The sequence below is a fragment of the Entelurus aequoreus genome, linkage group LG05 (assembly GCF_033978785.1).
Source record: "Entelurus aequoreus isolate RoL-2023_Sb linkage group LG05, RoL_Eaeq_v1.1, whole genome shotgun sequence".
NCBI classification, from domain to species: domain Eukaryota; kingdom Metazoa; phylum Chordata; class Actinopteri; order Syngnathiformes; family Syngnathidae; genus Entelurus; species Entelurus aequoreus.
In genome coordinates this window covers 23,317,123-23,336,949 of record NC_084735.1, presented here as the reverse complement: position 1 = coordinate 23,336,949, position 19,827 = coordinate 23,317,123, and the positions used below count along the sequence as shown (strand labels likewise).

The 19,827-nt window shown below is 38.4% G+C and overlaps 1 protein-coding gene across 3 annotated transcripts in view; it reads right to left on the bottom strand.

Moving 5' to 3' along the window:
• The window catches only part of LOC133650332 (protein MTSS 1-like), a 56,515-nt gene extending 39,550 nt beyond the window's left edge, over positions 1 to 16,965 (bottom strand). For all 3 annotated transcript variants that reach the window (XM_062047457.1, XM_062047458.1, XM_062047459.1), the window contains exons 1-2: positions 16,585 to 16,965; positions 2,785 to 2,846 (exon numbers count right to left, since the gene is read on the bottom strand). In XM_062047457.1, coding sequence (XP_061903441.1) covers positions 2,785 to 2,846; positions 16,585 to 16,656 — 134 coding nt within the window. In that variant the 5' untranslated portion in view covers positions 16,657 to 16,965. The remainder of the gene's footprint in view (positions 1 to 2,784; positions 2,847 to 16,584) is intronic.
• Positions 16,966 to 19,827: the final 2,862 nt, after the last annotated feature.

Genomic DNA, 19,827 nt, shown 5'->3' with positions numbered 1-19,827 from the left:
CGAAGCGCCGTCATGCCCGGGAACCGGTAATTTTCAAACAGAGTGTAGTACCGTTTGTGATTCATTAGTACCGCGATACTATACCAGTACCGGTATACCGTACAACCCTAATATAGTCTTATCTTTATATTCAAATTCAGCTTATTGGAACACAAATTTATGACGGTGTCATTTACGATCATCACTTCTAACCACCAGGGGGAGCAGCTCACACCAAGGCCTACATCCACATTTTGGGCCTTTAACACTAGTTGGCGACCTTACATCGAGGAGTTTATAGCCGTCTTTGACTAAGATTTTCAAAGTCTAATCTGTTTTGTTGGATTTTGTATATATGGTGGTATTTTTTTAAAGAGGAATAAAAAGATGATATGTTGTGCTGCAGAGGTGTCAAACTTGTTTTCATTGAGGCCCAAATCGCAGTTATATACGACCTCAGAGGGCCGCTTCTAACAGTGAATGATATTATTACACGATTCCCATGAAAATTGATGGTGATTTTTACATCATATTATTGTAAATTGAAAAACATTATCACTGTTTTCTTTAAGTTAAAAAATGTCAGCTCAGTTACCAGAAATGTATGTTTTTTTCTACTCTAAATAGAAAATTGAGCTGCCATTTTTTTCCCATAACAACAACAACTGTAGATTTAATTCCATGTCGTAGATGTGTTGTAGTGGCCGGGTGACGACCATAGCAATGACGCTTGCAGGATCCTCAGAGCTACAGGTGAGTACTGTAATCTAGTACAGTGGTCCCCGACCACTGGGCCGCGGACCGGATTGGTACCGGGCCGCACAAGAAATAAAAAAAAATAAAATTGTTTTTTATTTTTTTTATTATTATTAAAAAACACAATATATACATTATATATCACTATAGATCAATACAGTCTGCAGGGATACAGTTCGTAAGCACAAATGATTGTATTTCTGTATGAAAAAAAAAAAAAAAAAAAAAATCCCCACTCCCCCCCCCGGTCCGTGGGACTAATTTTCAAGCGTTGACCGGTCCGCAGTTACAAAAAGGTTGGGGACCACTGATCTAGTAGAACACACTGAAAGCTACTATATTGGGTGAAACTGGTGTAAAGGTGGCTATATGGGTGTTATTTCATGCATAGAGGATATTTAATTATGTTAAAAAAACGTTTTTTATGAAAATATTTGATTTATTAATAATAATCCTAATACGCGGAAATATGTTTACTACGGTCAGTCCTAAAACTGGCAGTTCAATTGCCAGAATTCTATTGTCAAAAAACAGTGGTACTGTGTTTGCCATTTAGAGTAAAACGCTGTTAAAAAACACAGTAAATTTCCCAATTTTATTGTAAAATGTATTGTCATTTTTACAGTGTACAATTTTAGAGTGTCCGTTTTGAGATGGGTAGGTTGTGAGTTCAAACCCCGGCCGGGTCATACCAAAGACTATAAAAATGGGACCCATTACCTCCCTGCTTGGCACTCAGCATCAAGGGTTGGAATTGGGGGTTAAAATCACCAAAAATGATTCCCGGGCGCAGCCACCGCTGCTGCTCACTGCTCCCCTCACCTCCCAGGGGGTGATCAAGGGTGATGGGTCAAATGCAGAGAATAAGTTCGCCACACCTAGTGTGTGTGTGACAATCATTAGCACTTTAACTTTAACTTAACTTTATGGATAACTTGCCTTGAAATAATTTATTTATTTCTACTTTACCCCCAAAAAATTTGAATGTTTGATAAAATATATGTTGCATCATTATATATTTATTGTTATCATTGTTATTATTGTTATCAATATATTTATTTGAAAACATGCGATTGCATGGAGTACATGTATTTTTTTCTGTCAAAATGGAAAGCACGAATACATTTAGTAAGAAAAAATAAAGTACTTTATTGACCCATATTACGTATTTCCGGGCTTTCGAGGGCCAAATAAAATGGTGTGACGGACTTGAGTATGAAACCTGCGTAGTACTGACTGGTCACTGGGTGTTGCAGTAACATCACATTTAATGTGCTTTGGCACCTACATATACCAGCACCAAGAGGACATTAAACTTGACTAAATCGAGGAAGTCAAGGTCGTAACAGAGTTTCTGCATGCGAACCAGCGGAAGGATCATTACCATTTTCAAGAGGTGGTTTCCTGTCAAAATGAGCTACCCGTCAAAATAAGCTACCTGATGCATCAAGAAATACCCATCGAAATGAGCTACCTGGTGTAGATAAGGAGCTGGCATTGCCATTGGCGCTACAAGTAAGCAATTATTTTAAGATATAGCTCTGTCATTGTGTCTTCCGACCAGTAAACATGTACAGCGTGAGGAAGTTCACGTTGACGCCAATATTGGTAGCCTTCATTTTTCAGCACCGTTTCAACATGAATAGCAATTTGAGTGAAAACAATGAAGTCAAAACAAAGGTTGCGTGTGCACCGACACACTACGAAAATAAGCACACAGGTTCTGCTTTGGGGTCCACTTATGCCGCCAACCCGGCTCCTGACAGGTGTGGCTAATATATGTAAAAAATATATTATATTATATGGTTTGGAAAATACTGTATTTAAAGATGAAAGCAATACATTTATCCTAGGGCGGTGGGATAGTAATATCATACGATTGGACTGTGAGGTTGATAGTCGAATCAGACTCCTCCGAATCAAATCTCCGAATATTTGAAGACAGCCCTAAAGGAGTTACAGCGTCACTCGTTTCCTGACAGCCCGTCGACATGTTTTTCTGTTGCACATTTCAACGCGGCTATTAAATAAACGTCAACTCCAGTTTACCTCAGCTGTGACTGCAGCTTGCTTGCTTTGCTGATGAAGTCTTCCCAGACAGGATAACTGCCCTGTAGGAGCAAGACAACAAGAAGAAAATAGTGACGTTGATGTCATCACAAACATGAGTAAACACATGAGTGTGTGTGTGTGTGTGTGTGTGTGTGTGTGTGTGTGTGTGTGTGTGTGTGTGTGTGTGTGTGTGTGTGTGTGTGTGTGTGTGTGTGTGTCTGTGTGTGTGTGTTTCAATACTTTTCAAAATAGAGGGGGCCGTAAAAAAATGGCATCATCGGCTTTATATTAACAGAAAAAATTATGATACATTAAACATATGTTTCTTATTGCAATAAAATAATAATTTATGCATTAAATAAGATAGTAAACATACTAAACAACGTATCTTTTAGTAGTAAGTAAGCAAACAAAGGCTCCTAATTTGGCTGCTGACGTATGCAGTAACATATTGTGTCATTTCTCATTCTATCATTTTGTCAAAATTATAAGAGACAAGCGGTAGAAAATGGATTATTAATCTACTTGTTCTTTTACCGTTAATACCTGCTTACTTTCTGTTTTAACATGTTATATCTTCTATATTGTTCTCTATCTACACTTATATTTAAATGTAATAAGCACTTTTTAATCTATTGTTTGATACTTTACATGAGTTTTGTCTGATACTACAAATTTGGGTATTAATCCGATACCAAGTAGTTACAGGATCATACATTGGTCATTATTAAAGTTCTCCTGTGTCCAGGCCCCACGGACATATTTTGGGGTTTATAAACAATAAAAAAGACGAAAGATTTTGTGATAACAAAAAATATTGAAGTAATCATTGTATCGACTATCAGGCTCTTGCACTTGGTATCGTTACAGTCGATGTCAGGTGTAGATCCACCAATGGCGTTTGTTTACATTACATGGAGGCGAGGGGCAGTGATTTCAACCTGCTCAGTGGCCTTGTGGTTAGAGTGCCCGCCCTGAGACTTGAAAGTCGTGAGTTCAAACCCAAGTTTCAAGTTCAAGTTTCAAGTTTATTCACAATACCCTATTACAATTACAACAGTAGTGAATATCCATTTAAGGATGGTGGTAAGCGAAAGGGTCCTCCAGATAAGCTAGAAGAAGCTTTTAGCAGGGGGTCCAGAGGTCAGTATATCCATGGAATGCTGAAACATGGTGGTAAGCACAAAAACGCTATATGATAAACACAAAATAGGAGCACAAAAGCAAGCATACACATACATACATACATTCATTAAACCACACACAACCCAACAGTAGTCTACCCCACATGAGGCATTAGAGATAGGTGGTTAATAGGTATGATTTCAGTTTCTTTTTGAAGTTGGAGAATGAATACAGCATCCTGAGGCTCTCATCAAGCCGGTTCCAGATCTTTGGTCCCCTGCATACAACACTTCGAGCAGTACAAGCCAGTAGACGATGTTTACCTGATATCAGGACAAAGTTACGAGTGTTGTGGGCATGCTGGGGACGATAGATAGGAACCAAGCTACAGAGCCTGAGATTCAGCCTGTGGATGACTTGATAGGTTAGACAAAGCATTGTGATAAATATTGAACTATGTCAGTCTTAAAGGCCTACTGAAACCCACTACTACCGACCACGCAGTCTGATAGTTTATATATCAATGATGAAATCTTAACATTGCAACACATGCCAATACGGCCGGGTTAGATTAGTAAAGTGCAATTTTAAATTTCCCGCATTCTGCTGAAAACGTCTCGGTATGATGACCCTTGCGCGTGACGTCACGGATTGTGCGGACATATCGGGACACCATTGTGGCCAGCTATTAAGTCGTCTGTTTTCATCGCAAAATTCCACAGTATTCTGGACATCTGTGTTGGTGAATCTTTTGCAATTTGTTTAATGAACAATGAAGACAGCAAAGAAGAAAGCTGTAGGTGGGATCGGTGTATTAGCGGCTGGCTGCAGCAACACAACCAGGAGGACTTTGAGTTGGATAGCAGACGCGCTACCGTGAGTACGCAGCTTTGGCTTCCAAACATTTGATTGCTTGCTCGTACGTGCGTGCCGCTATGTGCATGTCACGTACGTAACTTTGGGGAAATATATGTGCTGTATGAACTTTACAGAGGTGAACGGTACTTTGGGCTGTGGGATTGAGTGTGTTGTGCGGGTGTTTGAGTTGTATTGGCGGGTTATATGGACGGGAGGGGGGAGGTGTTTGTTATGTGGGATTAATTTGTGGCATATTAAATATAAGCCTGGTTGTGTTGTGGCTAATAGAGTATATATATGTCTTGTGTTTATTTACTGTTTTAGTCATTCCCAGCTGAATATCAGGTCCCACCCGCCTCTTAACAGCATCTTCCCTATCTGAATCGCTTCCACTGCCCTCTAATCCTTCACTCTCACTTTCCTCATCCATGAATCTTTCATCCTCGCTCAAATTAATGGGGTAATCGTCGCTTTCTTGGTCCGAATCGCTCTCGCTGCTGGTGGCCATAATTGTAAACAATGTGCAGATGTGAGGCGCTCCACAACCTGTGACGTCACGCTACTTCCGGTACAGGCAAGGCTTTTTTATCAGCGACCAAAAGTTGCGAACTTTATCGTCGTTGTTCTCTACTAAATCCTTTAAGCAAAAATATGGCAATATCGCGAAATGATCAAGTATGACACATAGAATGGACCTGCTATCCCCGTTTAAATAAGAAAATTTCATTTCAGTAGGCCTTTAAGAGATGATAATTATGGAATAGATGACGAGTGGGGCAATTAAACTTGGACCATGACAGGGCCTGTATGATTTTATTTTGCATGGATTTTAATTTGTGAAGGTAGCTAGGGAAGATGTTACACCAGATGACATTACAGTAGTTTAGATGAGGTTCAAAGAGAGTTTTGTATAGAGTAAGTAGAGCATAAAGAGGAAGATAATGACAAAGGTGAAAGAACAGGCAAACATATTTGGATAATTTGTTTAACAGATGGCTAATGTGACATTTGAAATTGAGGTATTCGTCAATGGTATGACATTTGGTATGACCCCGGCCGGGTCATACCAAAAGACTATAAAAATGGGACCCATTACCTCCCTGCTTGGCACTCAGCATCAAGGGTTGGAATTGGGGGTTAAATCACCAAATGATTCCCGAGCGCGGCTGCTGCTCACTGCTCCCCTCACCTCCGAGGGGGTGAACATGGGGATGGGTCAAATGCAGAGGATAATTTCACCACACCTAGTGTGTGACTATCGTTGGGACTTTAACTTTAGACGTATCTAAAACTAGACATGTCCGATAAATGCTTTAAAATGTAATATCGGAAATTATCGGTATCGGTTTCAACCTCCCGATTTTCCCGGGAGACTCCCGAATTTCAGTGCCCCTCCCGAAAATATCGCGGGGCAACCATTATCCCGATTTCCACCCGGACAACATTATTGAGGGCGTGCCTTAAAGGCACTGCCTTTAGCGTCCTCTACAACCTGTCGTCACGTCCGCTTGTCCTCCATACAAACAGCGTGCCGGCCCAGTCACATAATATATGTGGCTTTTACACACACATAAGTGAATGCAAGGCATAATTAATCAACAGCCATACAGGTCACACTGAGGGTGACCGTATAAACAAATTTAACACTGTTACAAATATGCGCCACACTGTGAACCCACACCAAACAAGAATGACAACCACATTTCGGAAGAACATCCGCACCGTAACACAACATAAACACAACAGAACAAATACCCAGAACCCCTTGCAGCACTAACTCTTCCGGGACGCTACAATATACACCCCCCGCTACCACCAAACCCCGCCCCCCCAACCCAGCCAACCTCAACCCCGCCCCTTCCTCCCCCATCTCCCGAATTCGGAGGTCTCAAGGTAGGCAAGTATGCTCAGAGAGAGCATGTCCCAAATTCCAAGCTGCTGTTTTGAGGCATGTTCAAAAAAATAATGCACTTTGTGACTTCAATAATAAATATGGCAGTGCCATGTTGGCACTTTTTTCCAAAACTGGAGTTGAAGTTGTTCTCTTATTTTGGAAAACTTTGTTTTTGATTGATTGATTGAAACTTGTATTAGTAGATTGCACAGTACAGTACATATTCCGTACAATTGACCACTAAATGGTAACACCCGAATAAGTTTTTCAACTTCTTTAAGTCGGGGTCCACGTTAATCAATTCATGGTAAAGTTACATTGTTTAGTGCAGTGGTTCTCAACCTTTTTTCAGTGATGTACCCCCTGTGAACATTTTTTTGATTCAAGTACCCCCTAATCAGAGCAAAGCATTTTTGGTTGAAAAAAAAGAGATAAAAAAGTAAGATAAAGCATTATGTCATCAGTTTCTGATTTATTAAATTGTATAACAGTGCAAAACTATTGCTCATTTGTAGTGGTCTTTCTTGAACTATTTGGAAAAAAAGATATAAAAAAAACTAAAAACTTGTTGAAAAATAAACAAGTGATTCAATTATAAATAAAGATTTCTACACATAGAAGTAATCATCAACTTAAAGTGCCCTCTTTGGGGATTGTAATAGAGATCCATCTGGATTCATGAACTTAATTCTAAACATTTCTTCACAAAAAAAGAAATCTTTAACATCAATATTTATGGAACATGTCCACAACAAATCTAGATGTCAACACTGAATATTGCATTGTTGCATTTCTTTTCACAGTTCTTTTTGACAGACATTTTTTAAAAATCTCACGTACCCCTTGGCATACCTTCAAGTACCCCCAGGGGTACGCGTACCCCCATTTGAGAACCACTGGTTTAGTGCATCCAGCGGGGCATCACAACAAAATTAGCCATAATAATGTGTTAATTCCACGACTGTATATATCGGTATCGGTTGATATCGGAATCTGTAATTAAGAGTTGGACAATATCGGAATATCGGCAAAAAAGCCATTATCGGACATCTCTGTCTAAAACCTATAGCTTCAACTTTATTGTTCGTTTTTAAGCCAAAATGCGTCCATTCTTACTTTTCTATCGCCGCGCTCATTTTATGCTGCCTAACATGCGCCTCTTTGCGTTTTACCAGCAATGCCACGACGTAGCTGTATTTTTCAGAAGTAGCATAGTACCGTTTTTAAATCATTACTATTGCTGTACTACACCGTACAACCCGAGTGTGTGTGTGTGTGTGTGTGTGTGTGTGTGTGTGTGTGTGTGTGTGTGTGTGTGTGTGTGTGTGTGTGTGTGTGTGTGTGTGTGTGTGTGTGTGTATGCATGCTGTACATGCACCACGTCTTCTTTGGAACTCCAGACGCATCACCAGCCAACAGACGGATCAATAGCGTCAATACTTAAGCCCCGCCCACTCAGCCTTCTCCTGTAGCCTGGAGAGTGCACCGCAGCAAAAGTATCGGGACAGCAAGAGCAGACCTGGGCATTCTGCGGCCCACGGGCCGCATCCGGCCCTTTGTGCGTCCGTGTCCGGCCCGCGTGAGGCCAATTATAAATTACAAAATAAATTTTAAAAAGTATCTATGTCGAGTGTGCAATACAACGGTGCTGCTTTTGTTTTGAAAATCGTTATTTGTATTACTTCCGTGTGGACGTATGCGTGATTGTGAGTGAATGTGAACAACTGCAATTACAAAATAAAGTTGAAAAAACATCTATGTCCTGCGCGCAATACAACTGTGCTGCTTTTATTTTGAAAAGTATTATTTATGGGCGTGTGTCCGTGTGTAACCTGCGAGTGAAGGTGCACATGCAGCGACAAGTGATGCACGGTTTACACCCGAGACGCCAAAAAGAGAAAAGTTGATGAGGAATGCCGTGTTTTCAACAAGACATGAACTGCAAAGCAACGTCCCCTCACCTAAGGTGCGTGCCTGCGCAATTGCGCACTGCTCAAGCGTCCGCTGCGCGCAGCAAGTATATGCCGCGCACCAAATCAAATCCCATCTGAATTCTAAACAAAATAATCATATTTATTCTATGTAATTTTGCAATGCAACTTTGAGTGACAGTGACAACAAGCGGCCCTAATGGTGTTCGTCAACACCGTTCAATTGAACACCGTTCAATTATTGTAACGTCTATCGAGATGCTTCGAGGACAGGAATTATATCGATCACTTTATTGAACAAAACTGTTTATATTCGGCCATAACCACACCAAAAACATGAGTAAAACAATTCTATCTCGAAAAACTAGTCATTTTCTGCCGTACAAACCAGGCCAAAACCAACTTGTCATCTGTCACCAACACGCATAGCACTAAACCACTGGTGCGTTTAAGGCCACACAAAAAGTCGGACAACTCAAACACCACACAAAGTTACACTATGACTCCTCAGTCATACGTGTGCTTATTTTACTGTCATTTATTATTAATGTTAATTTATATATATTAGTCATGGAATGCTGTTACACACACTATGTTGAAGTATTACTATTATTATTATTATTATTATTATTATTTATCTTACGGTATATATCAAAAATAATATTGAGCAAAATTTAATTGAAATATTGTCGATGTGGCCCTCCAGCAGTGCTTGGATAGCTCATGCGGCCCCCGGTAAAAATTAATTGCCCACCCCTGAGCAAGAGGGAGTGAAAAGTGCAGTGAATGTGGAAAGACTTTCTACAAAGTGATGGAGTGTGTGTCTTCCAGTTCTTCCACACCAAACTCCTCCAAGCAGGCCTGCTTTGAGAAGGGCCTCCTCTCAATTAGCGTCCCCACAAAGTGGGAAGCAATTGTCCAAAATGAAGAATTTACATTGAGGGACAAGCAAGGGCTCTCGTCCAACCCCTCATTGACTCGTTTATCGAGTACGAGCAGTGCGCAAACACTTTTGTCCATCCGGCCGCCTTATCGACACTCGGAGGACGCGAGATAACGTGACGCAGACGTGATTGCAGCGACAACAAAAGAGCATCGCTGCGACACAATCATCATGACTCCATTCGTTTCAGGTGTTGATTTTGTGCGTGTGAGAGAGGGAGAAAGCGTCGCGGCTCCTCTCCAGCAGCGCCTTCCAGCTGCTCCGAGCTGTTTATGTATGAGCCAGCGTCAGAGCCTGGCCGCCGTCGCTATAGCAACCCGGCTGCTGCTGCAGAGGAAAGGAACTGTGGGGAGGAGCATCGGGCACTAAACGCTGTATTTATGTCACACCTTTGCTTTTTTGGTGATTTTTTTTCTTAGCTTTCACAGCCCCAGACACCCCTCCTTAATGTAGCTAATTATGCATGATCGTCTTTGTTCGTCCTCCCGCTTCCATGTCAGGCCGAGCGCATCTATCAGCCAGGGAGGACATAAATTGTCACCGTGGCAACAGCCGGAGGCAGCAGCCTGAAGGTCCTGCAGGAATCCATCACTGTGCGTCGCTATAAAGCGCAGAATCCCCGTCTGCTTGTTGGAAACCAACAAGCGTGAAATGAAGCGGGCCGAAACACTTCCTGTGCGTCAATTAAAGAGGATTGAAAGGTAAACCATCAAATACTGTCGGGGTGGTCGGATCCATCCTAACATTATCGATACCAGGGCTAGTATCGGTATCGGATCGATACGAGTGTGAGGAGGAAATACATATTTTCTCCTCTTTGCTGATTTACACAAGCAGGGGTGGGTATCTTTCACATGTGAAGTAGTACAAAACTGGTACTCAACGGTACCAATTTTCGGTACTTTTGTGTGTGTTAATAAAAGTTATTTCCATCCATCCATCCATTTTCTATCACTTGTCCCTTTTGGGGTCGCTGGAACCTATCTCAGCTACAATCGGGCGGAAGGCGGGGTACACCCTGGACAAGTCGCCACCTCATCGCAGGGCCAACACAGATAGACAGATAACATTCACACTCACATTCACACACTAGGGCCAATTTAGTGTAATAAAAAAATATATATATATATATTTTAACATTTAAAAAGGGACAAGCGGTAGAAAATGGATGGATGGATGGACAATGAGCTGCATCTGATGACTGTGCTATCCAGCTTTTATATCCTGTTGTCTTCCACTTCTGAGTTTCATTTGCAAGTATTATACTGTACAGTAGTAAGACTTTGTATGCAGTTGCAATTCCAAGATGTAAGATGGTAGCAGTGGAAGCTAGGAAGGAGTCTTTGCCATTGTCATGAGAATGTGTCAGTCTTGTCATATGTTGCGCCCTACAAAGTGTTTATACTGTAAGGATCGCACTTGTTACGCACCAGCTGTTTGATTGTAACGTGCATCTCAGTTTATTGCCGAATTTGGAGGTGTGGGAATCGCCATGTAAAATAGCTCATGCTAATCGGTAGCATGTATATGGCATCAAGCTACGCACATTTTTTGGAAAAAGTTGAGGCGTACCTTACGTTCAAGCGTTTTCTACTTTATTAGCATTGAAAATTGCAACATTACACAGAGGCAGTTTGGCTGAGTGAATTCTGATTGTTGCTTGAGTGATTGTTTCCTCGTCAAGTGTTTGCACCGGTGTATATACATATATATATATATATATGTATATATATATATATATATATATATATATATATATATATATATATATATATATATATATATATATATATATAAATATATAAATATATATATATATATATATATATATATATATATATATATATATATATATATATATATATATATATATATATATATATTAGGGCTGCGAATCTTTGGGTGTCCCACGATTCGATTCAATATCGATTCTTGGGGTCACGATTTGATTATAAATCGATTTTTCCGATTCAACGCGATTCTCGATTCAAAAACGATATTTTTCTGATTCAAAACAACTCTCTATTCATTCAATACATAGGATTTCAGCAGGATCTACCCCAGTCTGCTGACATGCAAGCTGAGTAGTAGATTTTTGTAAAAAGCTTTTATAATTGTAAAGGACAATGTTTTATCAACTGATTGCAATAATGTAAATCTGTTTTAACTATTAAATGAACCAAAAATATGACTTATTTTATCTTTGTGAAAATATTGGACACAGTGTGTTGTCAAGCTTATGAGATGCGATGCACGTGTAAGCCACTGTGACACTATTGTTCATTTTTATTTTTTATTTTTTTTATAAATGTCTAGTGATAATGTCAATGAGGAATTTTTAATCACTGCTATGTTGAAATTGTTACTAATATTGATACTGTTGTTGATAATATTCATTTTTGTTTCAATACATTTGGATTGTTCTGTGTCATGTTTGTGTCTCCTCTCAATTGCTCTGTTTATTGCAGTTCTGAGTGTTGCTGGGTTGGGTTTGGTTTTGGAATTGGATTGCATTGTTATGGTATTGCTGTGTATTGTTTTGTTGGATTGATGAATAAATTTTTTTTAAAAAACTAATTAAAAATTAAAAATAAATAAATAAAAAAAATAGATTTTTGAAACATGAGAATCGATACTGAATTGTACAACGTGAGAATGGCGATTTTAATTCAAATCGATTTCTTCCCACACCCCCTAATATATATATATATATATATATATATATATATATATATATATATATATATATATATATATATATATATATATATATATATATATATATATATATATATATATATATATACATATATATATATATATATATATATATATATATATATATACATATATACATATACATATAGTATACATATAGTATTTAAGATTTGTTTAGTCTTCCTAAAATATTTGTTGTTGGTCTTTATTCTGACGATACTCATAATCAACAAATTAAAGGGAAAATCATGCAAATGTAATAAAGTACAAAGTTTTGTATTTGTTTCAGTAATACCGGATTCTGTGTTTCCCACAAGACTGTATTCTATTAGTGTGAGCAAATCTGATTTAATGCTTTTTAATGCCATTTTTAATGTCACTTGAAAAAAATGTAATGCCCATGTCCTACCGGCATGGGTTATTAATATTTTGTGTATACACACAATTGCAAACTTTTGACAATGATAATCTTAAACAGTTGAAAAGTTTACATTAACTGTTAATATCTGGTGGCGCGCAAAGAATGTTTAATATGAGAATGTATATATATTTATTTTTGTACAGTGGTAGAAGCAGCTGACAGTTGTGGTGGCGACAGCAGACGTGCCGTTGTTGGTTATGCCAAAGAAATTTGACACTGTTGACTGCTGCCTGCCTCTGCTAATGTTAGCCAAGTTAGCTCGTGTGTGTTTGAACTGGAGACTGAAATAAAGGAGTCGTGTATGGAACAAGCTAAGCTTCCTCATTAACATAACATGATGTCAGAGTTAAAGCATGACGAAAGAATGGCAAAGTTTGGGCCCCCGGTGTCGTTTAATTTTGCCGTCCAGTGGAATGTCCACTACGGAGGCAATGCTTGCAGACCTTACAAGACCTCTTGTGTCCAGTTTGAAAGCCAGAGACGAAGAAAAGAAGAAAAAAAACACGGACAGATGTAGCAGTTTATCGGTGACCGCAACGTTCTTATGTTAACTTTCATTCATCGTTTTGATTGATTGACCTATCGACCCAGGCCCACTCCTACATATGTATTACATTTTTAATGCCTTTGGACATCGCATTTAATGCTTTTTAATAGAGATGTCCGATAATATCGGCCTGCCGATATTATCGGACGATAAATGCTTTAAAATGTGATATCGGAAATTATCGGTATCGCTTTCAAAAAGTAAAATTAATGACTTTTTATAACGCCGTTGTACGGAGCGGTACAAATCCGGTAAAAGACGGATATAAACCCAGTCAGCAGCCCCTCCCCTCTCCCCTCTCCCACACACAACACAGGAGTTGACGACTGCAGCATGAGAGGTTTACTGGCGACGCTTGATGACCTCATCAAACCGCCGCAAACGGAGCATAACAACAACAAGAGTGCTGTAGCCGTGGCTAACAAGCGAGCTCGCTCGGTGACTGACTAACGACACCATGTCTATGGTTTGGGATTATTTTAAAGTGTGTCTGACGGATAAAAAACAGGCAATTTGCAATGACTGCAAAAAGTTGGTTATGTGACGAGGAACCAAGACGTCTTCCTTTAATACGAGCAATTTGATCTCCCACCTCTACAAGAATCATAAGGAGATACACGATGAATACAAGCGGAAGGTGGATGAAAAGCAAACACCGAAAAAAAGTAGTACCACACAGTTGTCGCTTAAAGACTCCGCCGAGAAAAAACAAAAACCACCCGGGGGCGAAAGCTCACGTTGTGGTCAGGGACAACGCACGCTGTATGGCAAAAGCTACGGTGGAGTTTGGTGTGGCTAGTCTGCCCTGCATGGCGCACACTTTGCAGCTTGCAGTGAACGGAGGTGCCCTGTCTCAACGCAGCATTTCAGAAGCTCTGGCTGACTGGTAGGCCACTTCAAGCACTCACCACTAGCTTGCAGCACATTTTTGCTACTCATACAGATATGTTAGAGCAGGGCAGATTGAGCCCAGTTTATAATTTCCTGTTATACAGTATACCAGGCAGTCTTGCATTAAATGAGGACTATGTTATTGTTTACTTTATTACTCTAGTATACTCTGGACTGAAGCTGTGTGCCTTCATTGTTTTTGTAGCTGTTGTTTTGAGGCATGTTTAAAAAAAAAAAAAGAATAATGCACTTTCTTAGACTTAGACTTTGTGAAAGTCAAAGTATAGTATTTCCCATAGTTGTAGTGGATATCAGGATCATATATATATATATATACATATATATATATATATATATATATATATATATATATATATATATATATATATATATATATATATATATATATATATATATATATATATATATATATATATATATATATATATATATATATATACATCGACGTAACACTCTTCAGACATCTGACTGTTCCCACCCCCAACCCCTCTTATCGCGATCTTCTTGACAATGCTAATGTAAACTATGGTCAACCTGCACATTAATGCAGTTTCTATGCCGCTAGACAAAGCTGAAACAAAATCTCGTTGACATGTATGACTTATGTATATATACATATACAGTATACCATACCATATATGTGGGCTCTGTACCGAAGATGTCGTTGTGGCTTGTGCAGCCCTTTGAGACACTTGTGATTTAGGGCTATATAAATAAACATTGATTGATTGATATATGACATATATACCATAGTTGTAGTGGGTATCAGGATTATATATATGTATATATATATATATATATATATATATATATATATATATATATATATATATATATATATATATATATATATATATATATATATATATATATATATATATATATACATGTATATATATATATATATATATATATATATATATATACATGTATATATATATATATATATACATGTATATATATATATATATATATATATATATATATATATATATATATATATATATATATATATATATATATACATGTATATATATATATACATATATATATATATATATATATATATATATATATATATATATATATATATACATGTATATATATATATATATATATATATATATATATATATATATATATATATATATATATATATATATATATATATATATATATATATATATATATATATATATATATATGTATATATAGTTACTTTACATGCAGTCAGCTTTCAGCCCCTGACTTAAGTTATTTTAATCCCAATGCGGCCCCCAGAGTCAAAAAGTGTGGACACCTCTGTGTTTAGAGACTCAGTAGGGGTCTGATAAAACCAGAAAAGATTGCTCGATTTGTCGCGTTTTTGGAAAACAAAAAAAGTCAAAAGTCGCTACGTGGGCACCACTGAACCCTCTTGCTCCATCTTCTTATTCTCTGGCCGACCAGGTGCATGTAAGATTTTTTTAAAGAAACAGAGCTACGATGCCTTCCACTCAACAAGCTACGTTCACAAACGGTCGGATTATAAATGTCATTACGAGCGAGGGGGAACAGGTAGGTGAATGTCAAAGTGTATGGCTGCCACAACTAAATGAATGTACAGGAAAATACTCCACATTAATATTAAAATATGCAACAACGTCCACGTGTACTAAAACACATTCGTGGAGAATGAATGATGAAAGGACAAAGTGTGGCCCGTTTGGATGAAGCAACAAGGTCTGCTGTGTTTCCATGGCGACTGTGCGAGACTGATACAGCAGTTTCAGCTCCAGCCCCCTAAAACCCGCCCACCCCCACCCCGCCTCCCCCTTTGATTATCTCAAGCCTAAACTGTGAAACCTTCACTCATAAAAACCAAAAAATCCGAACTTGATCATCACATGTTTTAAAGGAAGTACAATAAAGAAAACACCTAAAAAGGCCCATTTTGGGAACGAGTCGATCCACTGTGATGTGGTTCTAGCAGAAGCAATACCCTAAAAAAAACAAAACAGTACCAACACCAGAGTTGTGTTCGTGTACACTACGATGCTGGGAAAATTGGCGATTCCACTACACGAAACTGAAGGACATGCACACAGACATGGCGTCTCCACCACAGTGACGCAGGAAAACGCACACATGCGATGACAGTTGGAATCATTACCAAATAATCTTAGAAACATTTGACCTTTCACCTCAGGAATCGATACTTGGTGCGTGAACAATCAACAGGGTTCTTGTCCAGGCACATGTTGACTATACTCTGAAGCTCCTCATATTACTGATGTATTAATAGCTTTCTTCTATTGGTCATGTGACCTTACCCCCCCTTTTCCCAGGTGGCATAGGGGAGGGGATATATAGGTAAGAAGAGGGTGCGGCACCTTCCTCGGGTCCCCTCCTTAACCAATGAAATGAATGAAACTTAATAAGTCTGATATTAATATTAATATTGATTACCTTCATGTCGCCTATGACGGTCTGGAAGAGCCCCCCCAGGGCGCTGCACTCCCTCTCCATGGCCGCCTCCATCTTGGCTCGCTGGGCTTGCGGTCAGTCGGAGCTTGTGATGTCCATAAATCAAAGGGACGGCGTGAAAGTGGGTGAGGTTGGGAGGGGGTGCGCCTCGGTGGCTGGATCTGATGGCGCGTCAAAGGCGGCACAGAAGCGGCAGCGAGCACGGGCGTTTAGTTGACCCCCAGGGGGAATCGAACCCGTGTCCCCGAAAAGAGGCGCACAGCGCGGCCGGAGAGGATCATCATCATCATCATCATCTTCTTCCTTTTTTTTTTTACCTCCCTCCACCCGCTACAAGAGGCATGCGCTGGGAACGCGCCTGGGCTGCCGTGACCGCGCGTCAACTTGACCACGCCCTCTGATGGAACCTTGTTTTGTTAATGGCCGGTGGGCGGGGCTAGATAAGTTACCGGAAATAACACAATAATTACATACAATGCACAAAATGAGAACTTTCCTTCAACACAAGCATATCTATATCAAGTTAGTCAAAACGTCGATTAGTGCTGGTCCAAATCTGTCAGAAAAATTGTACATATTTATGTCGACGAACGTCATCTGTTGCTGCGTCAGGTGGAGACATTTAAGACAAACAGTGCCACCTGGCGGCTGAAAACAGGCGGTGCGATGATGGATGACGTAATAATATTTGGTAACTTGTTTTTAAAAACAAAGCTGTCACGCCAAATTTCTTCCCTCTACAAAAACCTTCCCTCCCCCATTTACTTCCGGGGCTGCGTCCAATAAAATCACAAAGTTGCCGGGGGTCCTTAACCTGCACGCGACTGCCCTGTTTCGCGCCTGTACAAAAAAAAAAGCAATAATCGATTTCTTCAGGTTCCAGCAGCTGTCAAAGACGAAGTATCCTTCCAGCGACGGGCAGTCAAAGCCGAAGTGCTATCGATCGCTGTCAATGACGTAAGAGGAAACATGACCACGGAAGTAAATGGGGGAGGGAAGGTTTTTGTAGAGGGAAGAAATTTGGCGTGACAAAGCCATGACCCATGTGAATTTGTATGCAGTATTGCAGGGGTGTCCAAAGTGCGGCCCGGGGGCCATTTGCTGCCCGCAGGTAATTTTTTAACGGCCCCGCGGCACATTCTAAAAATACGATTAAAAAAATAGAAAACATAAAAAGTGGTATAAAAGAGCAAACAGGTGAAATGTAGCAAGAACATGTTGCAATGTTTACTCTAATAACACAAAGCTGCAGTGCAGGCTGTTTCTTTCTTTAAAAAATAATAATGAATCAAAATCAATGTCATTATGAATTATTGACCTATTCGAAGCTCCAATTACGTCACATTAAATATTCAACTTTGGAATATTTTTTGGGGAAAATATTTTGTGTCTGCCATATAAAAAACTAAGCTGTTTTGTTTAAAGAAGGGTCTAAAACGAACAAACAAAAAACATAAGCAACAACAAAAGTTATAATTGACGGATAGATCTGAAGTTGATTTTGAGACTATTGTGTTAAAAGTTTTAAAAAAAAGTATGATTTATTTTTTAATACTTTATTGAGCAGGACCCTTTTGGGTCCCCAATGATTTTAGTGGGACTTTTTTTTTTTAAAGTGTCTATTTAAGTTGCTCAAAAATAATAATGAATTAATGTCTTATGAGTTATGCTATGAACTCCAATTATTATATAATCTCAAATATTCCACTTTAAAATCTTATTGGGGGAAAATATTGCATATTTTGTGTTTTTTCCATAAAAAACTGGGTTTTCTTTGACAAAAAAAGCATACAACTTAAATCTTGAAAAAACACTTTATATTGACCGATAGACCTAATTTGATCTGTAGATTTAGACCTTGAATAATAATAATAATACTAAATAATGACACATTTTTTATAATTTTTTTACCTAAACCCTTTGGGGTCCCCAGGATCAAGCCTGAGTGGAGGCCTAAATGTATATTTTTTTATACATATATTGTATTGTTTTTTTTAAATAAAAAATATCAAAATGGCCCCGGCTTGCTTTGATATTTCAGTGTGCGGCCCTCAGTGGAAAAAGTTTGGACACCCCTGTAGTATTGTAATATGTAATATTTACCAAGCAAGATAAAAATAAAAAAAAACACATTACTGCACATTTTATTTATAATATATAATATAATCATCAGGAGAAAAAAAGACATGTTTAATTAACTCAATCTTAGACTTAGACTTAGACTTAGACAAACTTTATGATCCACAAGGGAAATTGTTCCACACAGTAGCTCAGGTACAATTATGGAAAGTGTAAGGATGGGAAGGACAATGCAGATATAAATAGACTAAATATAACGATATAAAATTTAACATATATACTAGGGATGTCCGATAATGGCTTTTTGCCGATATCCGATATTCCGATAATGACCAAACCCTTAATCACCGATACCGATATCAAATGATACCGATATCAACCGATACTGATATATACAGTCGTGGAATTAACACATTATTATGCCTAATTTGGACAACCAGGTATGGTGAAGATAAGGTCCTTTTTTAAAAATAAAAAAAATAAGATAAATAAATTAAAAACATTTTCCTGAATAAAAAAGAAAGTAAAACAATATAAAAACAGTTACATAGAAACTAGTAATTAATGAAAATGAGTAAAATTAACTGTTAAAGGTTAGTACTATTAGTGGACTAGCAGCACGCACAATCATGTGTGCTTACGGACTGTATCCCTTGCAGACTGTATTGATATATATTGATGTATAATGTAGGAACCAGAATATTAATAACAGAAAGAAACAACCCTTTTGTGTGAATGAGTGTAAATGGGGGAGGGAGGTTTTTTGGGTTGGTGTACTAATTGTAAGTGTATCTTGTGTTTTTTATGTTGATTTAATAAAAAAAAAAAAAAAAAAAAAACGATACCGATTTGATTGATTGATTGATTGAGACTTTTATTAGTAGGTTGCACAGTGAAGTACATATTCCGTACAATTGACCACTAAATGGTAACACCCGAATAAGTTTTTCAACTTGTTTAAGTCGGGGTCCACTTAAATTGATTCATGATACAGATATATACTATCATATATACTATCATCATAATACAGTCATCACACAAGATAATCACATTGAATTATTTACATTATTTACAATCAGGGGTGTGGAGGGGGGTAGGGGGGGGATATGGACATCAAGTAGTGGACATAGAGAGAGAGAGAGAGAG